This window comes from Otolemur garnettii, unplaced genomic scaffold (assembly GCF_000181295.1).
Source record: "Otolemur garnettii isolate 467f Iridium unplaced genomic scaffold, OtoGar3 scaffold00047, whole genome shotgun sequence".
Classification (NCBI taxonomy): Eukaryota; Metazoa; Chordata; class Mammalia; order Primates; family Galagidae; genus Otolemur; species Otolemur garnettii.
Genome location: NW_003852442.1, coordinates 11,649,148 through 11,666,555, shown reverse-complemented (window position 1 = coordinate 11,666,555; position 17,408 = coordinate 11,649,148). Strand labels below are relative to the sequence as shown.

The 17,408-nt window shown below is 48.0% G+C and overlaps 1 protein-coding gene across 1 annotated transcript in view; it reads left to right on the top strand.

The window, feature by feature from the left end:
- The window catches only part of ZFHX3 (zinc finger homeobox 3), a 238,636-nt gene that overhangs the window by 131,952 nt on the left and 89,276 nt on the right, over positions 1-17,408 (top strand). The window contains 1 exon segment of the mRNA XM_023514108.1: positions 10,038-10,269. Coding sequence (XP_023369876.1) covers positions 10,038-10,269 — 232 coding nt within the window.

Genomic DNA, 17,408 nt, shown 5'->3' with positions numbered 1-17,408 from the left:
GATGCCAAAGGCATTTGCTTGGGGAGAATTTTTCTGCCCTCTTCCATCACTTTCCCATTTTCTCTTCTAGGAGAAAAGCGTAAAAGTAAAAAAATCAGTACCTCTTACGAGGAAGAAGTCAACGTGTGGGTGTCCCATGTCGCCTGCCTGTGTCACACCAGTGGCCGGACCCTGCTGTCCTCTCTCATCGTGAAGGTGATGAGAGTATTTGTCAGCAAATCGTGGGAGCTCTGGAGAGGCCGCTGGGGCTGAGCACCACATTCAGGCTCTCAGCAGCAGCAACCAGAAAGTTGAAAAGTGTGGGAGGAATTTTTTTACAGGCTATTTTATTTTTCTTGCCTTTGGTTGACATTCTTCCACGGGCTCAGTTCCAGCAAGACTTCTGGGCCGGTGCACGCACCAGGAAGCAGAGCACAGGAGGGAGGGAGAAGGGCGCCTCCTGCTTTGCCATCAAGAGTCACCAGGAAATCTTAGAACGCAGGTGTGAAAGGAGAGAGGAAAATGAATGGAGCCAGTTCTGACTTTTATGAAGTATCTGGAGCAGGCCGGTATCGGGCAGCTGCCTGCAGGTGACTTTTTCATTAAGGAGGTGAATTTTTGGGTGCAGGCGCGATGATTTATCGAGTGCAGTTGGCCAGAATCTAAAATGCTTGACGGGAAAAGGCAAGTGCAGAGATTTTAGGTCTCAGAGGTTTTCCTGCCTACAGCAGAACACCTCCATGCATTCTGCCTTGGGGTCTCTGCGGTCTGAACCAGAGCAGTGGATCTCAGAGGGTGGTCCCAGACCAGCAGCGTCAGCGTCACCTGGGAGATGGTTGGAAATGCAAATTCCTGGGCGGAGCTCCAGACCTGTGGGAGCAGAAACCCTGGGACAGGCCCCTCCAGGTGCCTCCGATGCACGCTCAAGTCAGGCAATCACTGCACTAGAACACCCCAATCGCATGTCAGCCACCCAGCTCAGGGGGATGTGTCTGCCCATCAGCAGTGACAAAGCGAGGTATAGACTCACAGTAGGAAGACCACGACTGAGTCAATATCTGGGTAGCCCTTTGTGTCCTCGGAAGGGTTTTCATATGTTTTCCATGTGGTTTTAAACATTGCCTCTGAGGAAGACTGGGCAGGTATAAACATCTCCATTTTACACATGAGGTAGTGCACCTGTTTCAATCACCGCATACGTGCTTTTTTGCTGCATAGACTGTCATTGGGGTGGAGGCACAAATAAGCAAATTCTTCAGAGTGGATTTGGGGGATCAGGAGTTTCTGCCAACCATTTCGGCTGAGTTGTCCCTTTTCAGGTCCTCAGCTGCAGTGTCAGCAGATGTGGTAAAGAAACATGGTCCTTGATTCGGATTCTGTTGGTGCCCTTGTGAGCAAAGCCATCCAGTAAACAGATAAGATGTTGTGGCAAGGTCACGGGCTTGGGGTTAGATCCTTGACTTTGGGCAAGTTACTTAAAATAAAAATCAAGCACCTTTTTTAAGGAGGAAGTTCTTGTGTGTGCTCAACATCCCTGCAGGGGTTGTCATCCCTGTAGGTCACACTTTCTTTCCTGTCAACCAGACCTTCCTCTTCAGGGCCTGGTGAGGGTTGAGGATTGGTTATGAGGGAAGCGTCAAATAACTCTGTCCAGTTACTGTTCATTTTCATTCCCTAATCCCAAACTAATCTGAAAAATAATGATAGTGGTAATACTAAAGATAGCCTCACTTGCTTTGAAGGCTAACTGTGTATCATGCACACTGTGCGAAGCATTTTGTATGAATTATCTCCCTGAATCCTCCCAGCAGCGATAGGAGGAGGTTCTGTCACTGTCCCCCTTTTGCACATGAGGACACTGAGGCCCAGCGGTGTGTCTGTCACTTGCCCTAGGTGGCACAGCTAGAGAGATTCAGAGCGAGGGTTTTCTGCAAGTCTAGAGTGCCCCTTCAACCACCAAGGTGAGTGAACACCAGCTTGAGTAGCGTGTGTATAGTGGCATTTATTTCTGTACAGAAACTTAAATTTGTGAGAGCCAGGAAGTAGTGGCAGGGGAGAAGTGTTTCTTAAGAATGAAGAAAGCTACTCTTGCTAATAAACCCTCCTAGCAAAGAGAATGATTTTCAGATCCTAAGAGCTCTGGGTAGTTTCTGGTGAGCGGGCAGTTTGAGGTTAGCCTTGGGGGACCCACTTTGTTGATTTCCTGCCCCCCGTCATACTCCCCTCATCTTCTGAGTTCTGTTACACGCACATTTGACCATGGTGGAAACCAACGCTCATTTTGCTTGTGATGATGCTCTGACGTGCCCCTTCCTTCCCTGCCCCACTGTGCCTGATAATTTACTCCCTGTTATGGAATCAGAGGTTCCATACTCTGTTCTGCAGTTTTCCTAACCGAGGGAAGGAAAATCTGTTGTGTGAAGCCATCAGCATTCCACGAGGGTCCACATTTGTGTTTTCCCATAGAAGATTCAAAGCTGGCTGGGTACAGTGGCTCATGCCTCTAATCCTAGCATTCTGGGAGGCCGAGGCAGGCAGATCCATTGAGACCAACCTGAGCAAGAGTGAGACCCCATCGCGACTAAAATAGAAAAATTAGCCGGGAGTTGCGGCAGGCACCTGTAGTCCCAGCTACCTAGGAAGTGGAGGCATGAGCATGAAGATCACTTGAGCCCAAGAGTTTGAGGTTACTGTGAACTACGATGACATCACAACACTCTACCCCATGGTAAAAATGACAGGCTCTTGTCTCCTTGTCCCCCCCCCCCCGAAAGATTCAAGGCCAAGGTAGATACAACTTATGGATAGTTATAGATTTAGACTATAATTTTCCTTCCAGAATTTACTTCTCAGGGCCACTAATATTGAGACTTTTGAATCAGGAAATGCCATTCATGTAAGGGAAAAGATAACAGGAATGGGAAGTCTGAATTGGCCTTGGATTTGGGGTACTGAGAGTGAGCAGTCATGGCTTGTTCCGGGGTATAAGGAGTCTGGCCTAGAAACCAGAAAATAGGTCAGAGCAACCCAAATGGATTGATCTCAGGGAACATTTTTACTTCCTTTCACTTTTTTCTTACAAATCATGGTTGGGGCTTATATCTTATGGAGTCTGCAGGGACCCTACAGTGAAATAGGACTAAATTAGCATGTGTCAAGGACAAGGGCATGAACAGATGAAAAGCCGACATTAAACAGAATATACATATATATTTAGGTTAACCTTCTGGGTGTCTTCCTAAAAATATGATATTAAATTTGGAACAATAACATAGTCTCACTGATTAAAAAGTTAACTGTCCCTACCCCTGGTTGCATTATACCTGAAAGGATTTTTTTTTTTTTAAGGCATTGAAGGTGGATACCTGGTCTGGGGAGTCTCAGGTTCCAGAAAGCACTGGGGGTCAGTACGGTACAGTTTGATGGCGGTGGACTTGGAATGAAGTCCTAGGACCAGTCCTGTTTTTCCCATGCTCTGTGAGATCTTGGGGGAGTCACACGACTGTTTTGACCTTTGAGTTCCTCCAGGGATGGGGGCCAAATGCTACCCAGGTCAGGGGACTGTACTGAGAAAACGAGAAAGTTTGTGCAGAGATGTGGTTGGTGGTCGATACTGTACGTGCCCCTGGTGGTGACCGGACACCTGCTGTTGTAGCATTGGGAATCAGCACACTGACTCTGGGTCCCTCCTCTTCCCAGGCCTTCTCCCTGGATTGTTGGGTGAGATTTTATAGTCCTCTCTCCGAAGAGAGAAGCTAAAGCCCTTGGTATGCTATGGTTAGTGGTCTTTCCCTACAGAGGGGTGGTGGACAGAGGCTGCTTCCATTGTGGAGCTTTATGGACTGAGGGAAATTGTAGACAGGCCCTCCTGCCTGCCTTTGTCGAGGTGGCCTTCAGAACCCAACAGGTATCTCAGGGGCCTTCTGGGACATCCCACCCTCGAGTTTTTTTCTTGTCCACTTGGTAGGAGGTATCTGGCATCCCCAAGGGTATCCCATTTGCTCTTTGGGATTGCACTGGGAATAGAGAGGGGAGGTGTGTTTATAGTAACAGGTGCTGTTCCCTGAGGAAATGTCATTTGTCGAGTGTGTGTATGTGTGTGTGTCAGAATATACTTTGTCCGTTTCTACTTTAAAGGGGAGGCTTTGACACAACCTGATCAATATTTTGCATTCCATGCATGAAGAACCAGATGTTAGAAGTTTCCTATTGTTGGGGAGGAGGAGGGCGCCGGGGCCCCTCCTGATTTATAGAAATCAATGTTCTCTGACAGAAGTTGGTTAGTTTTCCTGGGAAACAAGTAACAGGAACACATTTTTTTGATTTTCACGATGAATTATTTTCTAACAAGAGCCCTCTCTTCGTGTCTTTGACTTTCAGCGTTTGGCCGGGGTGAACGAGCCCTACATATTAATGGGGCGGAATCCCACCAAGTCCTGCAGCCTGGGCCCTGCTCTTCCCATTCTTTCTAAATTATTAATTTGCTTTTTGCACTCAGCCTTACACGCCAGGCTCTTTATTGGAGGTACCTCTGGTTGCAGCCAGGGCTTTGCTGTTCTGAGTTATTCTCCCCGAACCGGACCTAGGAGGGAAGTCGCAGAGACAGCTTTGGGATCGTAGATGTTTCCACATCAGGAGCACGGGAGTGTCATCTTCCAGCTAAACAGAGATGAGGGGGGTCGTGTTGTTACATGAACAGTTGTAACAAGATGAGGAAGAGGAGCAAGAAAAGGTCCCTTTGCCCAACGGAAGTGAGCCTGCCCAAGCTTCATTTTCAGTCCTGGGCGCTGACCCCCTAACGTGTGCCATCAGAGTCCCTGATTGCTCCAGGTGGGGACAGTCTGTTCCTTGCTGCTCAGTGGTGATTTGGAGGAGCTGGAGATGGCTGGACTCTTCCTGCTCTCCTTAACTTCCTCCTGACAGGCCACTGTGCTTCTCCACGATTTTAGAACGTAAATCCCATTGCCAAGCATGGAAGTTTCTGGTAGGGAAAATGACCACACGTCTCCACTTCCTATACCCAATCTTTCACAAGTGCTTTTAACACAAGCCAATGAGACTGGAGGTGGAAAGGCTGCCTGGCCCACTGGAGTTTGGGTAGACCTGAGTTGCCTCTTTGCTTAGTGAGGTTGGCCCTTTCTTGACTGACAGGTTCTGTGTCCTCATTAGTAGTTTGTGGGAAGAGACTGATTTTTCGTGAGTTAGGAGGCCACTGCAATTTTCAGGGGTTCACTTTCAAGAAGGTACTCAGGCCCAAAGGATGCCCTCCTCCTGCTCGCTGAGTCACGGCTGTCACTGCTGGTGTCACCTGCAGGTCTGTGTGCGTGCACGTGTGTACCTGTGCGTGGTGTCGTGCCATGGACACTTAGAACTGAATGAAAGAAGCCCCGCCACACGGGTTCGACAGCCAGTTTCCTCTGGGTCCTGGGTTGGCAGCACCCGGCGCAGCGCACTGACCCCAGCTCTCACACTGTTGTTTTGTTTTCTGTTTTAAATGACACTCGACCTGAAAAAGGAGAAGAGTTCAGAATTGGGAGCACAGAATAAAGCAACCTGGAAAAAGGAAATCAGAACCCGGGTCCTCCTCCTCCTCGACGGGAGAGCTCCGAGATAGCGGCGGGGAGGGTTGGGGAGCTCAGGATTTGCGTGGGAGAAAAATTTCCTGCCTGGCAAAGAGAGCAAGAACTCTGAGAGAAGGCAGCCCCTTTATTGAGTGCACCACTGGGATTTGTGCCTTGGTGGATTCTTCATATATTACAGTGAATTTAATTAAATACATTGTGATCCCAATTGAGGGTATTCTAATTAGCCGGGTCAGGAACAAATTATTCTCCCTCCTTCTCCAAATGAACACGTCTCCTCTCTAGTGCAGGGAAGGCGTGCTCTTGGCTGGCTGACTTGCCCCATGCAGTTCTCGTGTGCCTCCTTCACCCCGCTCTCTCCCTCTGCTTCCCATAAGGCAGGTTCTGAGGGTGGATCCTGGCACAGACAGACGCAGCCAGTGCCACCTCGGAGGGAGAGAGCATCTGACCGGCAGGGGGTGACCCCCTCAAGGCCTGGGAAGGGTCACAGAGGGCAGGGGCCCCACTGTTGACTCCAGGCTGGACAGCCTAAAAAGTGGCAAGAAGCTTAGCAAGTTTGGTGAGAGTAGGATTTTCCACATGCAGGTAGACATCAGTAGACCCAAGAGGTAAGCAGAAGTTTGGGTGGGGATGGTCCCTTCATAAGCAGGTGTTCTCCAGCCACCAACCGACTTTATTCTGGATTTTTTAAGTGTCTTAGAGAATGAACTTGGAGGGCAGAGCAAGCTTGGAATTTTGAATTAAGCTTTCAAGGAAATCTCTAAAAAGAGGACCCTAAATGTTCCCTAGGTGGAAGAGGTTCTGGCTCTGTTCTTTTTATTTCCTTTCATTTTTTTCTGCGTGACTTACAATGCCTGTGCATTTCCTTCCCAAAATATCTTACAAATGGCAGATGGAATTCATGGTAGCATAAGAGATCACCGTTGACCAACGTGAGCTAGAGTGGACCGTTGTTCTAGAATGCCTCCAACGTATCTTTTTCTCAGAAGTGAGCATTCCTGGTATGGCAAGGACTTCAATTGAGCATATAGTCCTATTGCCCGAGAGCCCATGGATTTGCGGACAAAAGACATTTAACATCCCAATTCCACTCCTACTCTTTTTTAGCCATGTTACGTGGTGTCCCCCTCTCCAGGCTCAGAGATGGAGATACGCAGCCATTTGGAATAGAATTTTCACATCCATATTGCAATCTTACGTTCAAAGTCCAATGCCTTACTGCAAGAAAATTCTCTCATGGGAAGGTAGTGGGGGTTTGGAAGTGAGGCTTTAGTGATTCTTCGTCTCATTTCAGAGTTTCTTCTACCCCCCAAATCCCTTGATGGAACTCACTGCTTCGGATTTCATGGTTATTTCCTCTGTTGTCTTTTACTCACTCGGTTTTAATTGAAGCTTTTTTGGTTTGTTTTTTGCAGTTTTTGGCTGGGGCTGGGTTCAAGCCCACCTCCCGCAGTATATGGGGCCAGCGCCCTACTCCTTGAGCCACAGGCACTGCCCAGTTTTAGTTGAAGCTTTAATCAATATAATTCTTTTGTTCTTAGTGACCCCAAACAGCAGTTCCTGACCCTTTGATGTGTTCCCTCCTGCTCAGTGCCAGGCCAAACCCTTGCTCCCAGGAATACCCCTTCTAGTTTTTGGCTTCTGAGGGGCCCTGTGGTGAAGTCTGGGGGCTGGACCTGGCAAGCTTGTCTTCTCCCAGCACACCTGTCCTCCCCCTCCCCAGGGTTACAGCATTGCCTGGATGAATCCCAGCCTCCTGACGTCTGAGTGTCAGAAGAGGCAAATTGCAGATGCATCATTTTTAGAAATCAGCTCAAGTTGAATCGAAGAAAAGTAGTTTTTCATCATCAGTTATCATTTCTTTAGTGAACTCACTGGTTCTCCCCACTCTTTCTTGTTATAAAATCATTCTACGGTAATTATAACTTGTAGAATTTTAATTTTGTTCCAAGGCTCTGCGTTTGAGTGTGCTAAATCACCCATTTGGGGCACCGAAGGGATTGTTCCTGCTTGGGGCCTTTGAGGCCCTTTGCATTTGTTACCGGCAAAGTGGAGAGGGGTCCTGGGGTGTACTTCAGCCAGTCCCTGTGATTGAGGGCCTTAGCCCTCCTCTGGTGGGTTTCCCACGACACTTAGTTGATGCATTCAGATTTCTCCTTCTGACACAGTGCAAACATGCCTCTAGATTTTTCACACTAGTTCAGTACACACAGGATGTGTGTATGTCAGCGTGTGACCCTCAGGGCAGCACTCTTGATGGCAAGCACCCCTGGGCCACCCTGGTATTCCCAGGCCTGCCTGGAGCACTGGGCATCCTAACTAGTCCGGTCTCTTGGTGTCTTGAATCCTAAGCTGGATGAGGATGAGATAGGCAAGCGGGATCAGAAACTGTTACCAGGGTGTCGCATCAAACACCAGCACCGGCAAGAAAGGGGACAGCGGCTCAGAGCAGGCCAGGTCCAGGGCGATTGGTGTGTGCTCAGTGTAGCTCCTCAGGCTGGGTGTGGGTGGCTGGGGGTGAGGAGGAAGAGTGAGGACAGGTAACCACATGATGACCCGTAAAACACTTTCATTATCTGAATTTCCTCCTCCAGAGGATTCTGGGTACATGTTGTGGAGAAGGTGAGTCCCTGCTCTGATTCTCTGGCTCACTAACTGTAGCTGGGTTACCTTGGGTTGGTCACTTAAGGTTTTTAGGGTTTCAGTCCCTTGCTTCATGTGTACTGGGTAGAAAAATTCCATCTTCCTCTAAGAGGTATCATTTGAAATTAAAAATGATATATCTTTCTCTACCAGGAGCCTGTCCACTTTACTGTGAGCAAAAAAAATGGGTCCATAGTATTCATCGTATTCTCAGGAGACCCAAAAACATGGTGTATTTTGTTCTGGCATGATCTTTATGTCTTTGCCCCGACACAGAAGTCTGGGGCCTGTGAATGTCCCATGACTCCAGCTGTACTGTCACCCTCTGTGTGTGCCTGCTTCCTGCTGGCTCTCGGGCTCCCTGTTTCAGAGTTAGTACTGTGTTTACTAAACTCAACTGGCAGTGTAATTGTGACCATCTGATAGACCAAATGATCCATGACATTGACCACTGATAAGCCAGATGACCTTGTGATACTGACAGGGAGCTAGTCTGGAGAAATGTATTTTTCTGTCATTTTTTAATCCAGAGGATAAATGTTACTTTGGGTTCTTCTAGTAGATTGTAGTTTTAAATATAAAAATCTGAGTTGTCTTTCTTGCGAAAAAGCCAGATAGCAGCTGTGGCTCAGTGTCACCAACCTAGGATGCTGTGCAGGTGGGTTGTTGACAGAAAGGCTGTCTGTGCCCTAAGGCAGTGCTTGGCTAACATTTTCTGTAAAGGGCCACATAGTAGTAATTGTGGCCTTTTGGACTATCCCAGCACTGTCACAGCTGTTCAAGTCTGATGTTTTAAAGCAACCATAAGCAGTGTGTATGACAGTGGACATGGCTGTGTTTTAATAAAGTTTTATTTATTTATTTATTTTTTTTTATTGAATGGTAACTGTACATTAATGCACTTCTGGGGTACAGTGTGGAGTTTTCACACACAATCCAAAACACTTCCATCAAACTGGTTAACATAGCCTTCATGTCATTTTCTTAGTTATTATTTTAATACGTTCACATTCTGCTCTTAGATTCACTTGTATCCTTGTAAGATAAACCTCAGAAGTGATCCCTCCAATCCCCCTCCCTCCACCCATTCCCCCCTCCCCTCTCCCTCTCCCCTTCCCATATTCTTAGGCTATTATTAGGTTATAGCTTACATATAAAAGGTATAAATTAGTTTCATAATAGGGGTGTGTACATTGGATACTTTTTCCTCCATTATTGTGATACTTTGCTCAGAAGAACATTCTCCAGCTCCATCCATGTGAACATGAAGGATGTAAAGTCTCCATCCTTCTTAATGGCTGCATGGTATTCCATGGTGTACATATACCACAGTTTGTTGATCCATTAGTGGATCGATGGGCACTTGGGCTTCTTCCATGACCTAGCAATTATGAATTGGGCTGCAATAAACATTCTGATACAGATATCTTTGTTGTAATGCGATTTTTGGTCATCTGGGAATATACCTAATAAAGGAATTGCAGGGTTGAACGGCAGGTCTATTTTTAGTTCTCTAAGTGAATAAAGTTTTATTTACACAGACAGGCAGAGGGTTGGATTTGGCCTGCAGGTGACAGTTCCAACCCCCTAGCACTTCAGAAAGCCACATGGGAGGGGCCGTTTGTGGGAGACAGAATGAAAGTTAGAGAAGGCACATTGGGGAAAACAGAAGCAGCCTCACTAAGGAACCTTAGAATAGACAACCATCCCCTTAGGCAGTGGAGACGTGTCCTGGTGGCATGCCTGTGGCTATGACCAGGATGGGGCAGGTCAGTGGCAGTGGCTGGCCTCCAGCGGCTTACCCAAGGTGTGTCCCTCTCCTGTCCCTCGCAGCACCTGCAGCAGCACGAGAGCGGTGTGGAAGGTGAGAGCTGCTACTACCACTGTGCCCTGTGCAACTATTCCACCAAGGCCAAGCTCAACCTGATCCAGCACGTGCGCTCCATGAAGCACCAGCGCAGCGAGAGCCTCCGCAAGCTGCAGCGGCTGCAGAAGGGCCTCCCGGAGGAGGACGAGGACCTGGGCCAGATCTTCACCATCCGCAGGTGTCCCTCCACCGACCCGGGTGAGTCGCCGCACAGGCGTCCTTACTGACCTCACAGGTGACCACTGTACTGTGTTCAGGAAGGAACGTGCCTAGGTTGCTGTTTTTGTCTCTCTCTCTTTTTTTTTATTGTTTCAGGTTAATTGAGAGTACAGAAAATAAGGTTACGCAGTTTGCATTTGGTTTTTTCCTTGTCTCTAGCTTAGCACCTCTCTGCTTCAGGGGCACGCTCAGCCCTGAGGAACGTACAAGCTCAGGGAGGGGCCAGTGGAAGAGATTCCATCCACTTTCCCAGGGTCCACCGGCATATACTGGAGATTCGATTTATTGGTTCACATTGACAGAGCATACTGGCGTGCCTGGGCCAGTGTTAAGGATAGATAGCTTGTGGCCTCAGAGTCTGGCCTATAAAAATGAACTTCAGACAGCATCAAAACAAGTGTTTGTCATAAAACTTTCAGTTGGGTTTGGGCAGGAGTCGGCGCTGACTGCTCCTCCAGGCATCCAGACCTCCCAGTGGGAGCTCGCCACATTCTCTCTGCCCCCCGCCCCATCCCATCATCTTGCCTGTGGTCCCCTGTTCTCTGCTCTCTCCTCGCCGTGCTCTGTGACTCTTACTCCTGTTGGGCTTCATTTGGTAGAATCACCTTCTCTCCTTTATCTTTTTTTGACCTTCTCAGTCCCTTTCTCTCCCCTGGGGGGCACAGACAGTTCAGTTGTCTCTTTAAAAACCGTAAACCGACGGCTAGCCCTTACTCCAGTCCCTGCCCTCTCTCTACTACAGAATCTTCTAGATTCTTGAGAGAACAGTGTGTTGCTCATCTCCAGTCCATGTCTCGGCCTGTCCCGCTGTCAGCAAACCACCCTTGTGAATGGCACCACTCACCATTGACGTACCCAAGCCAGAACCCACTCGTCCTTATTCTTTTCTGTCTGTGGTATTTGAAATCATTGCCCAGTCCCTCCGGGAAGCCCCTTCCCTCAGCTTCTGGGGCACCTTCCTCTCTTGTCCTCCAGCTTCCCTTTGTGTTCCCAGTGCCTGCGCCTGGCTCCCGGTCCTCAGCCTGCCCCTGGGCCTGGGCTCCCAGCCTCTGAAGCTCTGCTCTCCTGCTCTAGCCCTCAGACAGTTTCCTGGATGCTGAGCTCACAGCTGTCCCGCCAGGCTGCTTTTTCCCTGTGATGGCACCTTTCCCAGTGTTCTGGGCAAGCCAGAGACTCAAGGCCCTCCTTATCGTTCCATCTCCTGCAGGACCTCCTTGGCCAGTAAGCCATCATGGCCATGTGGGGTTTTAGTCTTCATGTGATCTGATGACATGTTTTTACAGTTTTTAAAGGCAAAAGGAATTACATAAACCATGTGGAAAAAACAGAAGCTATGGCCCTCGCCTTTCTCCTTCCCCTGGAGAGTGGCTTTTGAGTTTCAGGCATTTCTTTCCTTGCTTATTTCCATGTTTCTCAACCTGCTTCTACTGCTGTTTCTTGCTTTTAAGTTTTAGACATTCTCCCTTGAATTTCCGGTCTGACAGGTGAGGTTTCTGCTAGGACACTGTTCTATTCACCTGCCTGCTTTCACATACTCCCATGCGCTGGCTGCAGATTTCTGACAGACCCATGCACACCAACACCCCTACCCTGTATGTGCTCACAACCCACACACAAGATGCCAGGCCACACACCTCCCATGCCCCATACACGCCACCCCCCCCCCCAACATAGACTAGCTCCACTCGCATACCCAGGCATATGCATCTCCCCCGCAAACACCACAGACACACAGGCTGTGCACACCCCTGCACGCCAGCACACACCTCAGAAACACGCACGCTGCCCACCAACATAAGACGCTGCACCCACACACCTCCCGGCACCACACACTCACTCCCAGCACCCTTGCGCACGCCACCTTCCCTCTCTCCATCTCCCATTGTGATTAAATAATAATTTGGGGCTATATTAATATTCAGTGTTTTCATTATTATAACTCTATAAATATTAATCACAGTTGAGCCATGTAGAGTTTTATAATTTCATTTACCTTCTTGTACAACTTTTTGTTTTCCCTGGTTTTTCTAGGTACCTATGATTAATTCATGGCTAACCCGCCTCTGCCAGGAGTAGACGTTTCCTAATCTCTGAACGCTCTGCTCTATCAGCTTTTCTGTCAGCTTCATTTCCTCCTGGAGGCGTCCGCCTAAGCCCCTCCAAAGCCCTCTGCCCACCTGCTCCTGTCCGGATCACCCGACAGCTCCTTGCTGCCTTCTCCATATAAATGAAACTGCGACTCCCAGGTGGCAGGCCACACCGCAGTGTGAAGGTTTTTCTCCCCCTGCCACAGTAGTTGAGGTTTCATAGCAGACTGGGAAGGCATGTCCTCCCGACAGTCAGCACGAATCGTCTGTTCAGGAAAGTGCTGTTGGGGACTGGGATAATTTCCGTCACTTGTAGGTCACTGCCAGACTGTCCCTTCTCCTGTGTTCTTCAAATGCCTCTTCTGGTGAAAGTTTAAATGTCTTTATCTGTGGGGCTTCAGCTTCTCCTCTGATCCTGTCCCGTGTGGGAAAGTTCTTGGGAGGGAGGGGATGGGCACCCCTGACTCACTTCTGTGCCCAGAGACTGAGGCCGTTGTACTATCTGGCTTTGGGGGACCCCACGCCCCACCAGGTATTTTGGCCTGTGTTTGCCCCCTGCTACTCCACATTATTCCACCACTGAGCCATTTCATGGGGTTCTTCCTCCTCCTACCAGTATATTTATTTAGACCTATTTCTCTCAGGGCTCGCGGTTTATACTTGCTGTGTTTTATTTTTAGCCAGCCCTGCAGACGTCACTGTTTTAATCTTCTGTTAAACGCAGTTCCCATTCACCCCTCAATTCTTTCTTTCACTCTGCTCAGAATTCCTCTTTATTAATGAGGTGCCCCAAACGAAATAGTGTACAGCTGCCATTTCACCCGGGCTCTATGGACTGGAACAAACCGTCCCCTGTTTTATAATGTAATACTTCTATTTACGCAGCCTGCGCTGGCGTTGCCTCCCTACATTATGCCTTCTGGGGTTTCTCATTTAATGCATATTAGGGTTGGTCCCCCCCCCCCCTTAAGTGTATGAGGAACTTCAGTGGAGTCGGAGACTTCCGTGTGTCAAAATCCTTTGTGTTGCCCTTGGCCTGGAATCATGTTTTTTCTCTGCACCCTTCCTTCCCTCCCTCCCCAGGGCACGCCCCTCCCACAACGTGGGCTGTGCTCCTGGCTTGTGTCAGAGGGACAGATTATTAGGTAATACTTAGGAACCTGCTTCTGTGCTAGAAACCCCTTTAAGAAAAGTCACCTTAAAATATGTCTTCCCTCTCCAGAAGAGGATATATTTTGCCTCTGAAGAATTTGAAAGAGGGAGAAGAGAGGTTTGGTTTGCTACCACCCGACAGGCACGATATAGAGGTATATGGCACACCTCCTAGGGGAAAGACTCAGCCACGACTTGGACTCTACCTAACACATGCAAACAATGTAACCTTATATCAATCTGAAATTTAAAAAAAATTGGGGAGGAGGCAGGCCTCATGGCTCACACCTATAATCCTAGCTTCTGAGAGGCCAAGGCAGGTCGATTGCCTGAGCTCAGGAGTTTGAGACCAACCTGAGCAAGAGTGAGACCCTGTCTCCAAATAATAGCTGAGCATTGTGACCGGTGCCCATAGTCCCAGCTACTTGGGAGCTGAGGTAAGCTTGAGCCCAAGAATTTGAGGTTGCTGTGAACTATGATGCCACGGTACTCTACCGAGGGTGACAAAGTGAGACTCTGTCTCGGAAAAAAAAAAAATTTTTTTTTTTTTTTGTTTGAAGAATACCTTCAAGGAAAGGGACATGATAGACCTGGGCAAATTGAGATATTTAAGATCAACTTCAAGTTCTGTAAACACAGACCTCTTAACGTGAGGATCAGGATGTTATTCTTTGGCTAGGAGCAGTCATCACGTGGCTCAGGAAGCATTGGGAAATCTCGTAGCGCCTTTCAGGAGCCCTGCCCGCGCCCTGGAAGCCGCGTGTTAATGGCTGTGCTTTCTAAAGTCGGCACTCCCGGCCATCATCACCCTATCTATCCAGGATGCTCTCCTCACCTCCTTTCCTTTCTTCTTACCTACATGCCACGGTTTTACACAAACACCATCAGGAAGGACTTCCTTTCCTTTCTGAGCTCTGGACCTCATGCCCTAGTCTCATGTCACCTTCCACAGGTAGCAAGATTTCCCTGCCGAGACTGGGGACTGAGGTCTACAATAGTTTCTTCCCTGTAGGTGACAACAATATCTCTGCCCAGTATACCGGTGAATTAATTGATGAGTTTGCCCGTTAGCCAGGTTCATCACATCACATGCCAACCCCTATGAACCTGTCAGCCTAAAGGAAGGAGTCAGGGCCAAAGGCGTTGGGAAGGTTTCTTCTGTCCTTCAGAACTTTCTAGTAGTGGCCAGGATTTCCATCTGCTGCCCCTTGCTCATAACCCCTTGAGAGGCCTTGTGTCCGGACATACATACAACGTCCACGCATGCATCCACGTGTGAATAGTGGGCCTTCCCATTTTGAAAATGCCTTGGAAACACACATCTCAGAGAAGTGAAAGCAGCCTAACCAGATGAGGGCCTCTCTCCACCCAGGCCATTTTTTATCTCAACCTGGACTTCTGATGATCGGCTTGAGTGTTTTTCTGCAAGAACAAGTAGTCTCTTGACTTTTGGGGCCGGTCTTCTCATTTCATCCCTACCTGCACACAGGTGGCGGCAGCTCACCGTTGCCTGCCCACGGGCAGCAGCCCTCAAGGGCTGGCACTGGCTGTTTGCTTCCCCTTAGTTGACCAAAAGCTCTTGAAAGATGGAGAGCTCTCAGAGGAGGGTCCTGCGTGAGATTAGCTTCCCTGTTTGCTTATTAAAAAGGCATTTCTGGCTCCTGGGTGAAACTGTAGTTAATTTCACCCTATCAGTGCCCTGAGCTTGGAGAATACAGGAGGCCCTTTGTGTCTCTGCTGTTGGCCTTTCTCCTTCACCTCCTCCTCCTTTTCCTGCTCCTGTTTTCTCTCTCACACTCCCCCCCTTTGCCTCGACTGCTTTATCTTTCCCGTAGACATAGATCTCCAAACTTTGCATGTGTGTAATTAACAGTTCTGTGTTGTGGGCCTACTATGTATAAGACTTTTTATGAGCTGGGTGACACAGCTGATGTCTCTCCTTAGCTGCTGGCGTGGATACACTGGTCAATACACCAGCTCAAGCATTTGAAGTACAGTCAAACACTGACTTAGTTTATGAAGGTCATGATTAAGCAGAGTTTAAGAGACCATTTTGCTTAGAGCCAAAGATGGTGGCCCCCTTTGCTGACACATGTTTGGCATTCAAGGTCATGGATTCCTGGGATCAGAGAGGTGGTGGCAACTGGCCAGGTGATGATGTGAAATTGGTGGCAGCCTCTACTGAAACACTCACTGGCCTCGTTTGTTGGATCATTTTTAAAAATCAAGTTTCAGGGGGTTCTGCTTAACTTACGCAGGTTAAGAGAACAAGAAAATAGACCGTTTTCAGCTTTCTCATTTTGCTTTGTCTTTATTTTTCAAAACTGGCGTAATACTTGCCCCCAAATCTGAAGTTCATCTTTTTTTTTAATAAATAGCTAAATTATTTACAATTTTCACAAATAGCTAAATTATTTACAATTAATTACAATAAAATTATATACAGCTTTCATTGTGACTTTTCTCATAGCCCTAAAGCGTGTTGTGGCCAGTTCTGTAATTGTGAAGTATTGTTTTTGTGAAGCCGGCACAACTTTCTTTTTCTTCTTCTTCTTCTTCTTCTTGTACGTGTTGACAAGGCTCGGGGAAGATGTAGCAAAGAAAATATTTCTCGCTAGAGAAGTTAAATGGACAAGTGCATCAAAACATACTGGGATGGCTGAAATTTTTGAAACATTTATGGAAGAATAGAGAAAATAGGACTTCGTCTGCCTAAAGGACGTTGCCTGATGAAGGACTGTTTGGACAGGGATTGTAAGTTTCAGTGTTTTTAGAAGGATGCTCTACCACGCAGAGACAGACAGAGGTCATTACACGTCGATGGAGAAGTTAATACTGTTAAGTTGACAGAATAGCGCCCAACTCAATTCTTTTTTTTTTTTCTTAAGTGTTTTTCTTATCGCTTTTAAGGTAAGCATCGAAGCAAAGGGTTTGTAAGTGTGTTTCTGGCTGTTTCAGGGGTGGGATCTCTTTACACAGACTCTAATCAGAGAACGTGAGGCAGGTGGCAAGAGGTTAAGTATCCATGGTGCTTCTTGGTAGAGATTTGAGCAAAATCGCCACCAAGAAGTAAATCTTGGGCGTCTTTTGTTTTCAGATTGCCAGTACAAAGCACACATGGTTTGGTTACTGTCTGATTCTCTTGCATTTACACAGAGAGGACGGGAGTGGTTCTCGGAGTGTATACTGTCTTGTTTTTCTGTTGGAACAGAGTTCTTGATTTGCCTTAATTAGTCCTCTAACAATCTACAAAGGTCAGTGCCAATTGCCTGTTCATTTACATTTGCAATTGTGATGGCTTCTGATTACATATTCCTCATCTTAGTCCTTCCCGAGTACATGAGAGTGTGTCCTCCCCTCCCCGGCCTCCCACACCACTCTCCCGTGCGTGCACACAGCAGTGTGAAAGCTGAAGATCTGATTCCTCCTAGAAGGAACCTTTGGACCGCCCAGCTGTCACTGGAACCTCAGCATGTGATGTGGAAAGCCATCTCGGAGAGGCTGTTGCTTCTCAGTTAGGGATATAACGAAGCCAGAGTCAGGCAGATTACGCTGATACAAGGCCAGAAATCTGAGAGCCGTTATCTAGGAGTCGTCTTGAACTGGGTAATTAAGGGCAATTAAACTTTTCTGCTTGCTCCCTGCAAAATATGCTAATGATTTGCAAGGTGGACCTACACAGGGCGCCGCTGCACTGCGGTCAGAGCCGGCAGGGCTCCTCTGGAGAGGGTGTGACACTATCGGGATGGTCACTCGGGCAGTGGGTCCATGGTCTGCAGCCTCCCCACTGGCTTCCCGTTTCCTCTCTGCCCTGGGACATCACACCTCTGTGCAAGTTCTCCCAGACCTGGCTGCAGCCCCTTCAGGCTTTTACACTCT